The following is an 18,492-nucleotide window of genomic DNA, read 5'->3' on the forward strand; positions in this document are numbered from 1 at the left end:
CGGCGGATTTGTGTGGAGGCCCGGTGCACCGGCCAGTCTGTGGATGGTTTTTAGGCGGTTTTCCATCTGCCTTACCGAATGCGGGCTGGTTCCCCTTATTCCGCCTCAGTTACACTATGTCGGCGATTGCTGCGCAAACAAGTTCTCCACGTACGCGTTACTCTACCACGCAAAACATAGGGGTTACACTCGTCTGGACATGAGCTTAAAACCTGCGAAGATCCGGACAAATAGTCCCCGCCCACCCCACTTAAGCTCCACCCCTGATCAGCAAGATGCTCTGCCCAACCGGAGCAAAACGATACACATCGTCGCAGATATGTTACTCCTAGAACGAGAACTAGAAAATGAGTAATTTCCAACGTATAATGCAAAGACTTTAAGTTTCAGGTATTAATGTAAACGTTTACAGACACGACTACTATTATAACTGTGTGTTATTGATGAAGTGTCTATAACTTAAAATGGATTTCCGGTACCTAATGGTACTTAACAACAAGCGGAACAAAAAATCACGAATGATTTAAAATAATAAATGAATGCGAAGTACAAACGTGCTGTCTGTTAATTATAATGTGAGCCAATTATCATCTAATTAATCGCTTAATATAATGCGATCTTTCATGAAAACTACACTTCGCAAATAATGTGGTTGGAAATGTTACGTATGTAAAATGTAAAAACTTACGATGCCGCAGATGGCAACAGAGTTTATTTCTTTTATTCATCCAAAGAAATCTTTCCAGATTATAAGAAACAGAACAAACACAAACCAAAACAGCACAATAAAAATACTGTATTATGTCAGTAGAGACATAAGTGTAAGCTTTATCCACTAAACAGCTTGCACTATTTGCATTAGCTCACTGTCTTGTTTCTAGTCTCTGTATCACAAACATCCAAAATAATCTGCTACGGAATAGAAGCAATAATCTAATAAGAATAGACACGCCTACTTGTTTACAATGGTCTCACTTGACTCAATATTTTTATGTTTATAAAATGTAGCTTGACTCATTAGACCTAAAGAAATCAAGAATATAAAAATCAAACTGATAACAGAAACGTTATGAAGACAGTCGTATTTTCCGTGCATGACACACGAGGTATTTTATTAATATAGTATTTGCGTCTGTTTGTAAAGTTACAAGTGGGTATATTGCAACCAATGAATTATTGTTATAATTACCAAATACTTCAATGGAACGACTAATTCGCTTCAAAATTACGTACTATTTATTGATCTACTTTCAGTTTATCTGCAGTGACTTAAATGTTGTGTGGGTGCAGGAGTGCATTAAGAAGTAGGAGCTCTTGTTTTGTATACTTGCTGTAGTGTCCGTTCTTGTTACGAAAAAGGAATATTTAGCGTTTTCAATAATACTTTTTCTTAAAAGCATTTCGTTTAATAGAAATCTCAATACTTGCGACGTAGGCCGAAATTTTGTGTTACATAAACATTAAAATATCTGCTAAGTTTTCTTAATAATTTAAATTTCGTTAAAACAAAACAGCAGTTAGTTCCAGTATTCTGTCTGTTCTTCCCAGAAAAGAGTAATTAAACGTTTTAATTCATTTTTATCAACACAGTTCGTATTTGTTACTGCTTAGACAGACGTGATGTAGGCATACAATTTCTGAGTTGCTAACGTTTAAAAACGTATCTAAACATTCTTTATAACGTGGTTCTCCAAAACCAAAGCAATTATTAATTAATTCTTCCGCCACTGTACCTCTAAATCAGAACGTAAGCAGCGGCAACAACACAAAACAATTTATCATCGTGTGTATGTGTGTGTGTGTACTTACAGCCAATCTCACGTCCTTGACAAATTTGAACTTAATTCTTCTATGAAATTCAATCATGAGTGAGAAATACAGGAGCTGTTATAGAATAGTGAGTAGGGTGATTTGTTGCCAGTCTTGTAGAAAATATTCTCACGGAGGTGGGAGGGGGTGGGGGATGGGGGGGGGGGGGGGGGGGGAGATGCAGTGGGGAGAACACTGGGAAAACAAAAGAGGCTCACTCCTGGAAATGCAGAGTATGCAGTAGGAACATTTTGTCTGAAGAACAGAAAAGGAAGCAAGTAGGAATTGATCAGGATCAAGAGAGATGAAGGGAAGGACAGTGGTTAAGAACTGGCAGTGGGCAGGAAGAAAGAGAATGTGATCTGATAGTTTTATTATCAACGCCAAAAACAGGTATTTACTACTGACAGAGTTCAGTGAAGAAGAGCCTTGGGTAGGACCAGCAACAGGAAATGTACAATACATTTCAACCAATGTCAGGAAACCTAGGAGTATACAATGAGTTGGGAAGAAAAAATGTGGTGCTGCTAGGTAGTAGTCTTGGGCAATATGTAGGCCTCAGTTACAAAAAAAATTAGGGTAGCATACAAGGTCACGAGTATATTCAAAGTAAATTCAGGGCTTTGTTAAATGATGGAGGACTTAAGGTCTTTAGTTGCGGATTTCACAAAAGATGACCATGTGGTGATGGGTGGGTAGGGGTCGGAAACAGGTTGGGCAGGAATGGGGCATAAGACATAGGTGGTGACCTGGAAAAGACAGTTTCCCTGACACATGGCACAAATGCACACTTTAATGAGTTGTCCCAGTGTCATGATCAGCCACACCTATATGGAACTTTGAGGCAGATTAATGTGGGGTTACATCCCTAATCCGATGACCTTGCTGTCTGGCCTTCTCCCTGAAACAACCCAATGTGGGGTTACAGAAGGCACTGATGGCAGCCAGGTTCACACATGTTGCTGTCATGCCAGTCAATACCATCATGGTGTGTCACTAGACACGGCCTAGTCCTAAGCAGGAAGAGGAAGAGAAGATTGGTACAGTAGATTCACCATAGTATATGAGGTGTACCTCGGGCCAAGCATGATGAAATATTTGCTGTCATACACAGGAGAAGCAGATTCTTTTTATAATAAATCCAGATAACAGATTTCCCCAACTAAAGAGTATCTGTAGCAGATAAAAAAATCGGATACAATAGTTCACAATATGGATATTTTTACATGTCATAAGAAAACAAGAACCCGTCGAAAGCACTATCATGGTACATTCCAGAGACTTAACAACTATTCATCAAATCATACAATCAATAAAACATAAAATACAACAGTCTGATAGTGAGATCCAGTCCTTGTACTGCACAGTAGTTTCTGTCACTGAGCACTGGTGTAAAGACACAGAAATCAAACTTGTATTATTAGCATTGTATGTAAGGACAGACCCTTACTGCAGGGCCACTTCGAAAGGGTTGAGGATTGTGAATTTATACAAGAAAAGAAATGTGGCTCAAATCAAGATGTGTCCTTACTACAATAAGTGAAGACAAACACTTTGAAATATCAGCTACTGAGTTAACAGGGCTTGATACAACCAGAAAATTAATCATATTGTGTGCGTATCAAATTCCTAGTAGTAGTGTGGGAACTTCTTTCAATAAATTAACAGACGTTCTGAAAGCCTCAGACACTAAAGTAAACAAACTTCTCTGTAGAGACACAAACACAAATATCAAAACAAAACAAGTAGAACCCTCATCAATATTCTTCAGAGTTTTCGCATGTCCCTGTTTATCAATGGTGTAATAAATATTACTGCAGTGACTCCATTGGTGATTGACAATGTGGCCACAAACATGGACAGGGAAAAGTGTGATGTAGCTGAAAAATATCTTTGGCTGTCAGACCATTTCTGGCAAATAACAACAGTAAAATCTGGCATCGGAAAATCCCCGAAACTGCAAATTTGTGAAAGACATCTATCAGAAATAAAAATAGAAGATATTTCAAAATAACAAGCAAACCAAAGTTGAGATGAATTATATGGAGAAACTGATGTAAATGTGAAAATCTCTACATTCTCAACATTTTTAAATAGAATTTTAGAAAGACATTTCCAGAGGTACATACATCATATCAATGTCTCACAAAACAAGTGGATAATGGCAGATATTAAAAAGTCCTCGTGAGCCATTAAATACCTCAGTTCCATGAAAAACAGTTATAATGATTCAGAGCTCTTAAACAAATATTTGAAAGCTATGATAAAACTATCAGGACTCCAGTATCTAGGGAGATGGTTTTGATGATGGGAGAAGGGAGGGATCTTCTGAGAAGGTTTCCTCAATTCCCCCATTTTGGCTGAGCTGCTGTAGATGGCGGTCATGTGTGTGTGAGATGTGCTTGCTTGTGTGAATGAATGATGTGTTTCTCTTTATCTGATGAAGGCTGTGGTCGAAAGCTTGTGTTTAAGTGTGTTTTAATTGTGTCTGTCTGCAACTTAACATATTAACTCTATGGTAAGCAGCAATGTGTCTTTTCCTATACTGTTGATACCCTTCCCTGGAGTTTCTGTTGTTTGAATTTTGACAATGTACTTTAATAACGGGCCTGTTTAATGGCATACTACTTATAGAAAAGGAAGCAGTGAGGCTTGCTTGTATGCTCCAAATAGTAGAAAGGGTAATATGTAGAGACCTCATGGACGTGATTTTAAAATATGAAGCAGCTTATCAATTGATCATGGATGCAGTACAAGTCACTAGTAGGAACAATAAAGACCTGGAAAAACTGTTACATTTATTATGATTTAGCATTCCTACTTACCACAGTATGTAAACACAGGTAGTAATGTGTGCAGCAGTTAGGACATTCATCATCAGCTCCATGTGATGTTTTAAATTTCACTAGTTGGGTCTTATGGTAATGACCTGCAAGGGTAAGACATCTTACAGCAAATATGTTGAGGCACACATGAGGCAGGCAGCATGTACCTCATTGGTACACATTGACTACTTCAGATACCTCTCAGATTTGAGAAGTGATTACCCTATTTTCCAAGCAGAGAAAGATTGTAATAAGTAAAAATAATGAAAGGTATCACATTCCGTAGACTCTGAGATTAATTGTAGGTCACCGAATCACAGCATTTCTGGCCTATGCTGTTACAGTGGTGAAGACAGTGTGGGGATGTCAAGCTGCTGGCTCTAACCCCCAATAATATTGCTGCCCTATACGGCAGCAAGAAGAACTGTCTCTTTGCCAGATCAATTCTCTTTAGTTCGCGCTCTTTGCTACATCCATTGTGTATAGGCTGCAAGAATAAAAGTATTTGTAGCAAGTGCTGAGTGATTATTTATCATCATAATTACCAGCTCCTCACTGCCTGCAACATCAACAGAAACATATGCACGAGCCGACTCTCAAAAAACAATCAAAATCCTCCACCTTCAGGTGATCTTGTCATAAGGAAATCTCATCTTGACAGAAACTGCACATTGGGACATGGCTGTCAACCTTTGCATATGTGATTTCTTCCCCATCTGAACCCACGCACCAGATAACGTAGATCTGACAAAGGGCGTGCCCAAGATGGCTAACTGGGCAGTAGCCAGCCAGTTGGCTGTCTTTAAGCATTATGAAAGCATTTCATTACCTCCATGTTCCACCAAGCTACTCACACATTCATCCTCGCGAACTTTAATTAGGAAAGAAATGTCTGCTGACTTGAAGGAAAATAATTAGAGATTAATTAGAATTTTTGAGTTCCTTCAACAGGTGAACTTTTGCAAATATTTGTTACTAAATTTTGATTGTTATTTTAAAATGATTAACAGAATTGTTTTTCTAAAGATGATGGATAATTGACATCAGTCTGGTGATTACTCAGTGACACTACTCTTGTTTGTGTCTTATTATCTCATTAAGTTTGTCTTAAAGACCCTCTGTCTTTTTTTTTTCTTCATGGGAGATTTTAGTGTGTTCAGAGGGTGGCTGGGATTGGCTAAAAATGTTCCACATTTACTAAGTAGCAAACTTATTCTGTTATATTTTTAATTATTTTCACTTCTTGACAAGAGTTTATCTAATGACTTAACGTTGTTGTTTACATTTTGTTTCTCTGAACTTTTTTTTTTTAAAATCCAAATCCCCCAACCACATATTGGGGTGCATGAAAACTAACCATACTTAAGTTTTACATATTACTGTTTTATTTTGTATAATAGTATTATTGTACCATCTCTATTGTACATACATACATAAATACCTGTTCCATAGATTATGAATACGATATTTCGTAATGATGTTGAGCATGTCACTTTAACGTAAATTTCCTTTATACATAATTATTTTTTATTGAGTATATTATTGTGAAAACCCTCACTCTAAAGTTAAAATGTCTGACTTCATTTCTGATTTATATTGCTACTCATAATATAGTTGTACATCAGATACAACACGCACTGAAAACATAACAATGCATAACACTGTAAATCAGAATGTTACTTATATCAGTTCAAAATATATTTAGCTGCGGTATACTTGTAAGTGTTATGCATCCTACATTTCATCAAACATCATTTCACAACAAAATCCTACAAAGACAACTACCAACATACCTCAGATCATAACAAGAATTTCTGGAGGTAGTTAAAGTGATTATATAATTGAATTTGCTGTGAAATTGACATTTATCACAGTAATGCAAATTTCCTCCCATGAAAAGAATTCACCAGTCTCATTATAACACTAGATCCAGTATATTTCATGACTCTTCACAATTAATTTCTCAGTAGTTAGCTTACATTTCTTTCTTGAGATCATTCTTGGTATGAAGTTACTGATCACAACTGAAAATGTAGCTGTTCTGTTATCCTCTGAAAAGTTTTGTATATCACCACAAGACTTCAAATATTAACAATTATCTATAGTGTGAGACCTAATATTTTTATTTTAAAAGTGTTCTGCACAGAAGTATAAGTTTCAACCATGCCTCCATCCTTGCTACCTTCCCTGTTTTCCTTTTCCTGTTGCTTCATAACCTGGGTTGTGAGTAACTAAATCCACTTTCCCTTCTTCCCTTTCTTTCCCCTCTTTCCTCCCTGATGAAGGAACATTTATTCCGAAAGCTAGGAACTTAAATTTTCGGTTGTTTTTTGTGTTTCTATTGGCTGTACTGAGCTGAGGTAAGTACTGGCCAGCCCCTCTATCTCTTTGTTAATAAGTTTCATTAATTGCATCTTTATGCAGTCACCATCTTGGCTGTTGGATGCATAACAAGAACCCCATGGATTATGTGTAAACACACAGAACATAGAAAAGATTCTTGCACGGGTGGTATATCCTGGTGAGAAAAAAGGGACCAGACTCCATTCTGGCTCAATGTCCCATGTTATTAAAATATCCTGACTAATTGTTCAATACATCATGTGTATTGTCATGATATTAGATGTTACCAGGTCTCAACTCAAGCAAGTGTCAGTACTGTGGCGCATGGTGGCAGCACTTGGATTTCATTTTAAAAAAAGCCAAGAAACTGGTCAGAAATATTTTCCAAGGAACTGCAAGATAATAAGATTAATGGTGACTTAATTCCTTCATTTGTTTGTCACATCCCAGTTTTTCCACTATTAGACATGAACAGTAACCTAGCTTCATGGGAAGTGATGTACCAATTAGAACCATTTGTGATGTATACTCCACAAAAATGAAATCTTTTGCAGTGCAGTGGAGTGTACTGTTTTTGAAACATTAATTAAACATGAAATTTGTGAACCAGCCTGAATCTGAATCCAGATACCACACTGGTTTTTGTAGAGTAGCTCTCTTGCCAATTAAGCCAGTCATCAGACTTTGATAATCTACTACCTCTTTCCATATCTTTCCAAACAAACCAGTGGCTCTCTCCAAGACCTTCCAGGAAGACCTTTATTGACTGAAATGATAGAGAAGAATTCTTACTCTCAGCCTAGGGGCTGATTTTCTGTTAAATGTAGAAAGATATGGAGGGAGGTGCTGGGGATAAAATTGTGTACCACCTATGAGATTTGCTTCAGAGGCTCAATTTGTTTATGCCTTCAGTACATTCATGTTACATAACACATTTAGGATGACTATTTTTCTTGACACCGCAGCACAGAGATCGGCATATAATTATGTAGGACAGGCAATGCAATAATGAAAATTCTTCAGTGATAAAATTTTATTGTATCATTAACTTTCTATATATTACTAACACAACAGAGTAAACCAGATGTGGGGAACAAGGTGCATTTAGCCTGGTACTTAATATCTGATGTTCCAAGAGGATACCATTATCTTTGGGAGTGTAGTAATGTCAACAGTTAATCATTAAAAAAATCGCAAAGGTCACAAATGAATTCCTTTCACTTTGCAAACTACAGTCTCAATCATAGATAGTTAAATTCTCTCGCTGGTCATACAAATGATGTAGCAAACTATATTTGATTATTCAGATAACTATATTTGAAAACACAATCTGTATTACACTACATGCCACAATTTCAATTGTTTCTTTGGATAGTACACCACATTAACATTTAAAAGTTGTACAATTTAAACGTTATGAAATAATTCCATACATACAGTACCAACAGTACAATGACATTACAACATGATACATACATTGTACCTTGTACGAAATAAAAGTTTACTGAGTACTCTGACAATATACAACCAATCATTTAATTGCAGATACATTGGTACAAAATGAAGTGTCATGAATAATAAAACATTACAGAAACAGATTACAAGTAGACATACAATAAACATATTTACATTGGGCACTTAAGGAGAAATACTGCTTGTACCATGATGACTGTGAACAATCAATCTTACATTACTATAAATGACAGACATAAATCTTAAGAGTTGAAAGTACCTATTCATCTTTACCTCCAGCAATTTTGATGTTGTTTTCAAACCTTTAAAAACATGCTTGGGTAGATCACAAGTACAGTAGTAAGGACATGGAAAACATCACGAGTATCTATCACCAGTGTCCAATTGGGACATTCTTATGTTTATGCCAATAGTCATGCATTAGAACACAACTTCTGCAGTAATATGGGAAATACCTAACTATTTCAAAAAGCTAAAATTAATATTATTTCCAGCTGTGTTATATTACATCATAATGTTTCAGAGGACACATACATTGTGTGAATTATGCTACAAGAAATCTTGCGCAATTATGATGTACCCATCATTTGTATTGAAATTGTCAGAAACACAGACACAAATTCCCGTCTGTTCATCTCCGAGTAGCACTTACACCCATGTCTTCAAAAATTGTTCAAATGGCTTTGAGCATTATGGGACTTACCATCTGAGGTCATCAGTCAACTAGAACTTAGAACTACTTAAACCTAACTAACCTAAGGACATCACACACATCCATGCCCGAGGCAGGATTTGAACCTGCGACCATAGCTGTCACACAGTTCCAGACTGAAGCACCTACAACCGCTGGGCCACTCTGGCCGGCCCCCATGTCTTCAATATTTGCTCCATGTATTTCAATGAAACCAGCAATTAATGGTAGTAAGTCAAATGAGTGCTTTTAAATGCAAAGTGTGTGGGCAAATGTGTAATTACAGAAAGAATCTCAGTCAGCATGTTTGCAAAAACCATCAACAAGAGCTGCCTGTTGACACTACAACTACTGTAGCTTCTTATCAGTGCTATGTGTGTGACAAAATTGTTTCTCTTAAAAATAATTTGTATCGCCACCAAAGAAATATTCATGGTTTGCAGGAAGGGGGGTTGTTCTTCAAGTGTACAGTGTGCCTATTTCAAAGTAGTTCAAAAAGGGGCTGTATAGATAATTTACAAACTGCTCATCAAATTCAACTTAATTCCGAAGATCTGCAGTTCTCAAATGAAGATGAGTTTTTACAGTGGAAAGAAGACACTGAACGCACGACACATTCAAAGTTTATTAGAACGCATGGGTCTACTAGCTCTACACATTATTATGGCAGCCATTGGTCAGGTAACTTTACCTCCAAAGGAAAAGCAAAGACATCTTAAATTGACAGGTAGCAACAAAATGACTGGAAAGTGCCCTGCAGAGATGAAAGTAACTGTACACGAAGGTGGAACATACCAAGTACATTTTGTGTCGACTCACATTGGTCACAAACAAGATTTAACGCACCTGCCCCTGAGTCAAAAAGACTGGGAAACCATAGCAACAGATATTGCAATGGGACTTCCGTATGACAAAGTTCTAGATAACGTACGGACAAGTTTGCAGGATTCGGACTTGCAGAGAATCCATTTGACTACCAAGCAAGACTTATATAACATTGCAGCAATCTATAACCTCTCCTCCAAGTCGGTCAGACATAAAAATGATGCAATCAGTGTCGAAGCTTGGGTAAAAGAAATGAACGAAAGTGAGAATCCGTCTGTGTTATTCTATAAACCACAAGACTCGACTAGTGAACATCAAGAACTGAGGAGTGAGGATTTTGTATTAGTGAAAATGAACAGAGCACAACGCGAAATGTTGTCAAAATATGGAGAAGACTGTATCTGTATTGATGGAACCCATGGGCTTAACGGGTATGATTTCGAAGTGACCACTCTCTTAGTACTGGATGATCTCAGGCAAGGATTCCCGTGTGCTTTTCTAATTTCGAACAGGAAGGACGCCGATGTTTTAAGTATATTTTTGCAGTACGTAAAATCACAGGTTGGATCAATTTGCCCCAAAGTATTCATGTCTGATTTGGCAGAGTCATACATTATTGCATGGAACAGGACAATGGATGCTCCTAAGATGAGACTCTATTGTACCTGGCATGTGGACAGAGCATGGAAAACTAATATCAAGCGGAAAATTGCAGATCTGGATAAAAGAAATGAGGTGTATCGGCTCGTTAAATCAGTGTCAATGCTGAGAAATGTAAGTATGTTTCAGGAATCACTGCAAAAAGCACTGCAGAAGCTCAGAAGTGACACTGACACACCAGGATTTGCTTCATACTTCAAGACACACTATGAGGGAAATGTGGAGTGTTGGGACTACTGTCACAGAATGTATGCCGGTCTCAATACCAACATGCATGTGGATTTTTTTTTTTTTTTTTTTTTTTTTTGTAGTTTTAGGGCGCACAACTACAATGGTCATTAGCGCCCTGACTAATTTAGGAATGTACCGCGAGGCACAAGCTTAAAACAGCAACTAAAAGGGACAACACTATAAAAGACGTATTAACAGACATAGGATTAAAAAACTACAGCATAATCAAACGTCCTTAGACAGGTGTGTCAAGTTGATAAAACGAAGAACGCGAGCAGCAGCTCCTGGGTCATCCGCTAAAATGGCATCCAGAGTACATGGCAGGACAAGATCAAGACGCAGCGTAGTAAAATCCGGACAGGACGTTAAAATGTGGCGGACCGTCAGCAATTGCCCATATGGACAGAACGGCGCCAGCACTGCCGTCAGCAGATGGCGATGGCTGAACTGGCAGTGTCCAATTCGTAGCCGGGCCAAAACGACCTCCTCCCGCCGAGAAGGATGTGAGGAGGACGTCCAAGCTACGGGAAGAGGTTTCAAGGCCCGAAGCTTGTTGTCCCTAAGTGCAGCCCAATCGGCATGCCACAGCGATAAAATGCGCCGACAAATGACATTGCTACAATCTGATGAAGGGACACAACAAGAAGCCGTCCCAGGCTGGACGACCGCAGCCTTGGCTGCGGCATCTGCAGCTTCGTTCCCAGGGATACCGACATGGCCAGGAACCCACATAAAGCTAACTGGAGACCCGTCATCCACCAGCTGCTGAAGAGAGCGTTGGATCCGGTGCACGAAAGGGTGAACCGGATACGGATCACTGAGGCTCTGGATGGCGCTCAGAGAATCAGAGCAGATGACATAAGCAGAATGTCGGTGGCGGCAGACGTAAAGAACAGCCTGGTAGAGGGCAAAGAGCTCAGCTGTGAAGACCGAACAATAGCCATGTAGCCGGTATTTGAAACTTTGTGCACCGACAATAAAAGAACACCCGACCCCGTCATTGTTCTTAGAGCCATCTGAATAAATGGAGGTCATATTAATGAACTTCGAACGAAGTTCGATAAAACGGGAGTGGTATACTGAACCGGGGGTAACCTCCTTTGGGAGCGAGCGGAGGTCAAGGTGAATGCGAACCTGAGCCTGGAGCCAAGGTGGCGTGTGGCTCTCGCCCACTCTAAAGGTTGCAGGGAGTGAAAAATCAAGGTGTTGAAGGAGGCGACGAAAGCGAACTCCAGGGGGTAGCAGGGCAGAGACATACAACCCGTATTGACGGTCGAGAGAGTCGTCAAAAAAGGAACGATACGATGGGTGGTCGGGCATTGACAGAAGCCGACAGGCGTAACTACAAAGCAGTATATCGCGCCGGTAGGTGAGTGGCAATTCACCAGCTTCAGCATGAAGACTCTCGACGGGACTAGTATAAAACGCTCCGATCGCAAGCCGTAAACCCCGATGTTGTATGGAGGTGAGGCGGCGTAAGATGGACGGCCGTGCAGAGGAGTATACAAAGCACCCATAATCCAGCTTGGAGTGGACGATCGACCGATATAGGCGAAGTAGGACGGTTCGATCCGCTCCCCACGACGTGCCACTGAGAACACGGAGGACATTTAGAGAACGGGTACAATGGGCAGCGAAATATGACACATGTGGAGATCAACTAAGTTTCTTGTCAAATGTAAGACCTAAAAATTTTGTTGTCTCCACGAATGGGAGAGCAACGGGGCCAAGTCGTAAGGACGATGGGAGAAACTCTTTGTAGCGCCAGAAGTTAATGCAGACCGTTTTTTCGGCAGAAAAACGGAAGCCATTGGCGACACTCCAGGAGTAAAGACGGTCAAGAGAACGCTGAAGACAGCGCTCCAGGAAACATGTACGCTGCACGCTGCAATAGATGGTAAAATCGTCCACGAAAAGGGAGCCTGATACATCATCTGGGAGGCAATCCATTATTGGATTGATTGCTATGGCGAAGAGAGCGACGCTCAAAACGGAACCCTGTGGCACCCCATTCTCCTGGCGAAAGGTCTCTGACAGGACAGAACCCACACGTACCCTGAACTGTCGATCCATTAAAAAGGAAGGAATAAAAAGATGGAGGCGACCGCGAATACCCCATGTATGCATGGTGCGGAGAATGCCCGCCCTCCAACAGGTGTCGTAAGCCTTCTCCAAATCAAAGAACACAGCCGCGGTCGGGCGCTTCCGCAAGAAGTTATTCATAATGAAGGTCGACAAGGTAACCAGATGGTCAACAGCAGAGCGGCGCCTACGAAATCCACATTGTACATTGGTAAGTAGGCGTCGAGATTCGAGGAGCCAAACCTACCGAGAGTTAACCATTCGCTCCATCACCTTACAGACACAGCTGGTAAGCGAGGTGGGTCGATAACTGGAAGGCAAGTGCTTGTCCTTCCCCGGCTTAGAAATCGGTACAACAATAGACTCGCGCCAGCATGCGGGAACATGTCCCTCAATCCAGATGCGAGTGTAAGTACGAAGAAGGAAACCTTTACCCGCAGGAGAAAGATTCTTCAGCATCTGAATATGAATAGAATCAGGCCCTGGAGCGGAGGACTGTGACCGGGCAAGTGCATTTTCGAGTTCCCGCATGGTGAATGGGGCATTGTAGTTTTCACAATTCGAGGAGTGGAAATTAGGTGGCCGAGCCTCCTCTGCCTGTTTTCGGGGGAGGAAGGCAGGGGGGTAATGAGTGGAGCTCGAAACCTCTGCGAAAAAGCGGCCGAAGGCATGGGAGACATCCTCAGGGGCCACAAGGACGTCATTCGCGCCCGTCAAGCCAGAAACTGGTGAGTGGACCTTAGTGCCAGATAGCCGGCGCAGGCTGCCCCAGACAACAGAAGAAGGAGTAAAACTGTTGAAGGTGCTTGTGAAAGCAGCCCAGCTGGCTTTCCTGCTTTCTTTAAAAATACGACGACACTGCGCACGTAATCGTTTATAACTGATACAATTCGCCACTGTAGGGTGGCGTTTAAATGTGCGTAAAGTACGTCGACGAGCGCGTAAGGCGTCTCTACATGCTGCGGTCCACCAGGGGACCGGTATGCGGCGTGGAGAAGAAGTAGTGTGAGGGATGGAATATTCAGCAGCAGTGAGAATGACTTCCGTGAGGTGTGCGGCCTGACTATCGCAGCTTGTGAAGGGTTGATCCTGAAAGGTCGCTCTGGAAGTGAAGAGCCCCCAGTCTGCTTTGGAGATGTTCCAACTAGTTGAGCACGGAGAGGGGGTATGATGCAGGAGATGGATAACACACGGGAAGTGGTCGCTCGAATATGTATCAGAAAGCGCATACCACTCAAACCGGCGTGCAAGTTGGGTAGTACATACAGAGAGGTCTAAATGGGAATAGGTGTGAGAGGTGTCTGAAAGGAAAGTAGGGGCGCCAGTATTGAGGCAGACAAGATTGAGCTGGTCGAAAACGTCTGCTAACAGGGAGCCCCTCGGACAGGATGCTGGAGAGCACCAAAGAGGATGGTGAGCATTGAAGTCTCCAGTTAACAAAAATGGTGCAGGGAGCTGAGCAATAATTTGCAGCATGTCTGCCCTGGTAACGGCAGACGACGATGGAGTGTAAACGGTACAGATTGAAAATGTAAAATTGGGGAGAGTAATGCGGACGGCAACTGCCTGCAGGCCGGTGAGCAATGTGATGGGATCATAGTAGATATCATCCCGGACCAGCAACATAACCCATCCATGAGCCGGAATACCTGCCACAAGGGCTAAGTCAAAACGCTCAGAGGTGTAGTGTGCCAAGGCAATTTGATCGCATGGGCGTAGCTTCGTTTCCTGGAGGGCTACGACGAGCAGACGGTGCGAGTGGAGCACCAATTTCAAGTCCTCTCGGTTGGAACGAATGCTGCGAATATTCCAGTGAATAAGTGCCATCGTGAGAAGAAGAAGGTGCAAGAAGGGGTCATCTCGAAGGCCGCTGAGGGCCCGGCTTCGAGCGAGCGCTGCCGCCACTAGCAGTAGGCGGACAGTCATCGTCCATTTGTTCTATAGGTTCATTGGCCATCGTGTGAAGATGGCCAGGAGGGGGAGCTTCCTCTGTTCGTGAACGGCCAGATGTTCGGCTACCAGCGGTGCGGCCAGGCGAAATGGATGACGGCCTAGGGCAGCAACAGCTGGGGGGCGCAGGAGGAGAAATGCGCTGTGGCGGGGAAGGAGAACTGTGCTTCCTATGAGCCTTCTTGGAAGGTCGTTTTGTGGAAGGTTTGGTCGATAGCTGAGGGTTCAAGGTACGTAGAAGGTCTGCACGAGACGGTTCTTTCTTGAAGGCCCATGCTTCTGACTTCTGGGTCTTCGTCCTGGCAGAAGCTGATAAAGGTGCTTGTGTCGGAGGGGCGACAGGAGGAAGAGGAGACGTCGACCGGGCAATCTTAGCACTGACCGAACGGACGACCGTAGTGCTGAAGGTCAGATCGCATGTCTGCGTCGCCACCTCCCTGGTAGTCCGACGAGAGGCGAGGACAGTACTGTACTTCCCCGCTGGGAGCAACGTGGGCTTCCTACTAGCGAATAGCTTGCGAGCAGCCTAGGTGGAGACTTTCTCTTTGACCCGAATTCCTTGGATACAGCGTTCTTCCTTGTAGATGGGACAGTCGCGGGAGGACGCTGCATGGTCACCACGACAGTTCACACAACGAGGAGATGGAGGTGGACAGTCACGCTCATGGGCATCCCTGCCACAAGTCACACATGTAGCCGCATTGGAACAAGAATGGCGAGTGTGATTAAAACGCTGACACTGGTAGCAGCACGTAGGTGTCGGGACATAGGGGCGAACAGAAATAACCTTGTAGTCCGCCTTGATGCGAGACGGCAGCTGAACACTATCAAAGGTCAAGAAAAGTATCCGGGTCGGTACAAGGTCATTGTTGACCTTTTTCATGACCCTATTGACAGCCGTCACGCCCTGCTCAGCGAGGAAAGACTGAATCTCCTCGTCAGTCAATCCATCGAGTGATCTAGTATAGACCACACCACGAGACGAATTCAAAGTGCGGTGAGCCTCCACCCGGACAGGGAACGTGTACAGGAGTGTGGCCCGAAGCAGTTTTTGTGCCTGAAAGGCGCTCTCAGTTTCTAGTAACAAGGTACCATTACGCAACCTGGTACAAGACTTGACAGATCCGGCTATGGCATCTACGCCCTTCTGGATAACGAAAGGGTTGACAGAGGAAAAATCATTTCCATCCTCAGATCGAGAAACTACGAGGAACCGTGGGGCAGGCGGTAGTACTTTTGTCACTGGTGGCTGGTCAAGTTTCCGTTTGTGGGCAGAAGTCGAGAGAGAAGAAGAAGAGAAATGCATTGCGGAGGAATCCCCCATGATTGCCAGCGTCTCCGATGGCGTGCTCCTTCCTTCTGGGAACCCTCTCAGAGGGCACTTCCGCCTTAGGTGATTGTTCACACCTCAGGTCACACTTCCCGAGAAACTGATGGAGGGACCAATCGGCAAGGTCGGAAGGTGTCAGCTCAGGCAATCACCCCTCCCTGGGCCTGGCCTTTACCAGGGGGTACGTGCGTGCCTTACTTGTCTGCCCAGGGCGGGGAATTACGCGTTACCCCGTCACTGGCTACGCATGCGAACGCGTGGGTTGGCCTTCAGGCATGCACAGGGAGGAAGGAAGAAGAGGAAAAAGAAAGGAGAGAGGGAAAGAAAGGACATACTGTCAAAACGCCGAAGCGGAGACCAGAGAAGGAGAAGAAGGCAAGGAGAAGAAGGAAAGGAGAAGAAGGCAAGGAGAAGAAGGCAAGGAGAAGAACGCAAGGAGAAGAAGGCAAGGAGAAGAGTAAGTAAGACAGTGAGATGGAGAAGAACAAAGAAAGGAACCAACCAAAGGAAGGAAGAAACCAGAAGAAGTGACAAACCAAAATGAACGCAAATATAGGTCGTGAAACCGTCTATCTGCGGACGCAGGCGCTAACTACCCCCTTGAGGGGGAGGGACTCCTTTTAGTCGCCTCTTACGACAGGCAGAAATACCTCGGGCCTATTCTAACCCCCGGACCCGCAGGGGGGATGCATGTGGAGAGTATGCATAGGACATTAAAGGAAATACATGGTAATGCAAGACAGATAAAACGACTGGACAAAGGCATATCTACACTAATGTCCCTAGCCCCTAGCCAAGATGTTTGACTGGCTTATAGCAAATGTAAAAGGGAAGGTTACAAGCAAAGTTCAAGACATTCGTAATAAACACAAAACTAGTTTGTTAATGGACAAGAACCTCATCACTGAGGTAGATGGTGGTTGGGAAGTGCCATCCACAACATCTCCAGAGGTGTACATTGTTAAAGATAACAGAGTGAACTGCGAGTGCATATTAAAATGTGGTGATTGCAATGTGTGCGTACATAGGTATTACTGTACATGTATGGATTACAGCATTAGATTCAATATGTGTAAGCACATTCACACTGTTTGCCGAGATGACAGTGTCTGTGAAAATCCCGTGCATATTCCAGAGGTACTGGGTACTGATGTTGATGTTGAAGCCACCAGTGAGAGAGCAGCAATATTAGCTGAAGTAAGCACAAAATCTGTTTCAGAAACACAAAAATCATTGTTAGAAGGGAGACAGAAGCTTATTTCAGTGTTTTCCAATATTGTCAGTGGAGTGACAGACTGAACTGCAGTTGGCCAAAAAAACTGTGTTATTCTTAAAGGCAAATGTAGGAGCTGTTCGAGCCCGAAGCAGTTACTTCAAACAAACAGATAAGGGCCAGAAAAGAAAGGCAATGCCACAGAGGAGGCTGTTTTCTACCAGAAGAAAACAGCACGTAATATTTCTCTGGCTGTTCCAAATGCTGAAGAAAGATGTGAAGTGGTAAAATCATTTTTGAATGAGGGTATGTATCAATTTTCAAGTTATTGAGTAGATGCATTTATGTGTTGAACCTTGGCAGAGTAAGATGTAATTCATGGTTAATATACGAATTTGTGTTCAGTACCTGTCAACTTTGTGTGAATTATAATTTGAAATTTATATGCAGAGCTCGACATGAATCATGGTGTTCCTGCAGAGCATAGTCGTTAAATTTTGTTTGTGACCAATGTGGGTCGACACAAAATGTACTTGGTATGTTCCACCTTCGTGTACAGTTACTTTCATCTCTGCAGGGCACTTTCCAGTCATTTTGTTGCTACCTGTCAATTTAAGATGTCTTGTGCCTTTACCTTTGGAGGTAAAGTTACATGACCAATGGCAGCCATAATAATGTGTAGAGCTAGTAGACCCATGCGTTCTAATAAACTTTGAATGTGTCATGCGTTCAGTGTCTTCTTTCCACTGTAAAAACTCGTCTTCATTTGAGAACTGCAGATCTTCGGAATTAAGTTGAATTTGATGAGCAGTTTGTAAATTATCTATCCAGCCCCTTTTTGAACTACTTTGAAATAGGCACAATGTACACTTGAAGAACAACTCTCCTTCCTGCAAACCATGAATATTTCTTTGGTGGCGATACAAATTATTTTTAAGAGAAAAATTTTTGTCTCACACGTAGCACTGATAAGAAGCTACAGTAGTTGTAGTGTCAACAGGCAGCTCTTGTTGATGGTTTTTGCAAACATGCTGACTGAGATTCTTTCTGTAATTACACA

General features: G+C 42.3%; 1 protein-coding gene across 2 annotated transcripts in view; it reads left to right on the plus strand.

Moving 5' to 3' along the window:
- Positions 1–18,492, plus strand: part of LOC126354303 (sperm flagellar protein 1-like) — a 153,801-nt gene that overhangs the window by 9,084 nt on the left and 126,225 nt on the right. Inside the window, exon 1 of one of the 2 annotated variants that reach the window (XM_050003859.1) lies at positions 1,061–1,106. The exons of the other annotated variant lie outside the window; for it this stretch is intronic. Coding sequence (XP_049859816.1) covers positions 1,070–1,106 — 37 coding nt within the window. The 5' untranslated portion in view covers positions 1,061–1,069. Of the gene's footprint in view, positions 1–1,060; positions 1,107–18,492 lie in introns of those variants that run through there. 2 annotated transcript variants of the gene reach the window in all.

Source organism: Schistocerca gregaria, chromosome 3, assembly GCF_023897955.1.
Source record: "Schistocerca gregaria isolate iqSchGreg1 chromosome 3, iqSchGreg1.2, whole genome shotgun sequence".
In the NCBI taxonomy this organism is placed as follows: domain Eukaryota; kingdom Metazoa; phylum Arthropoda; class Insecta; order Orthoptera; family Acrididae; genus Schistocerca; species Schistocerca gregaria.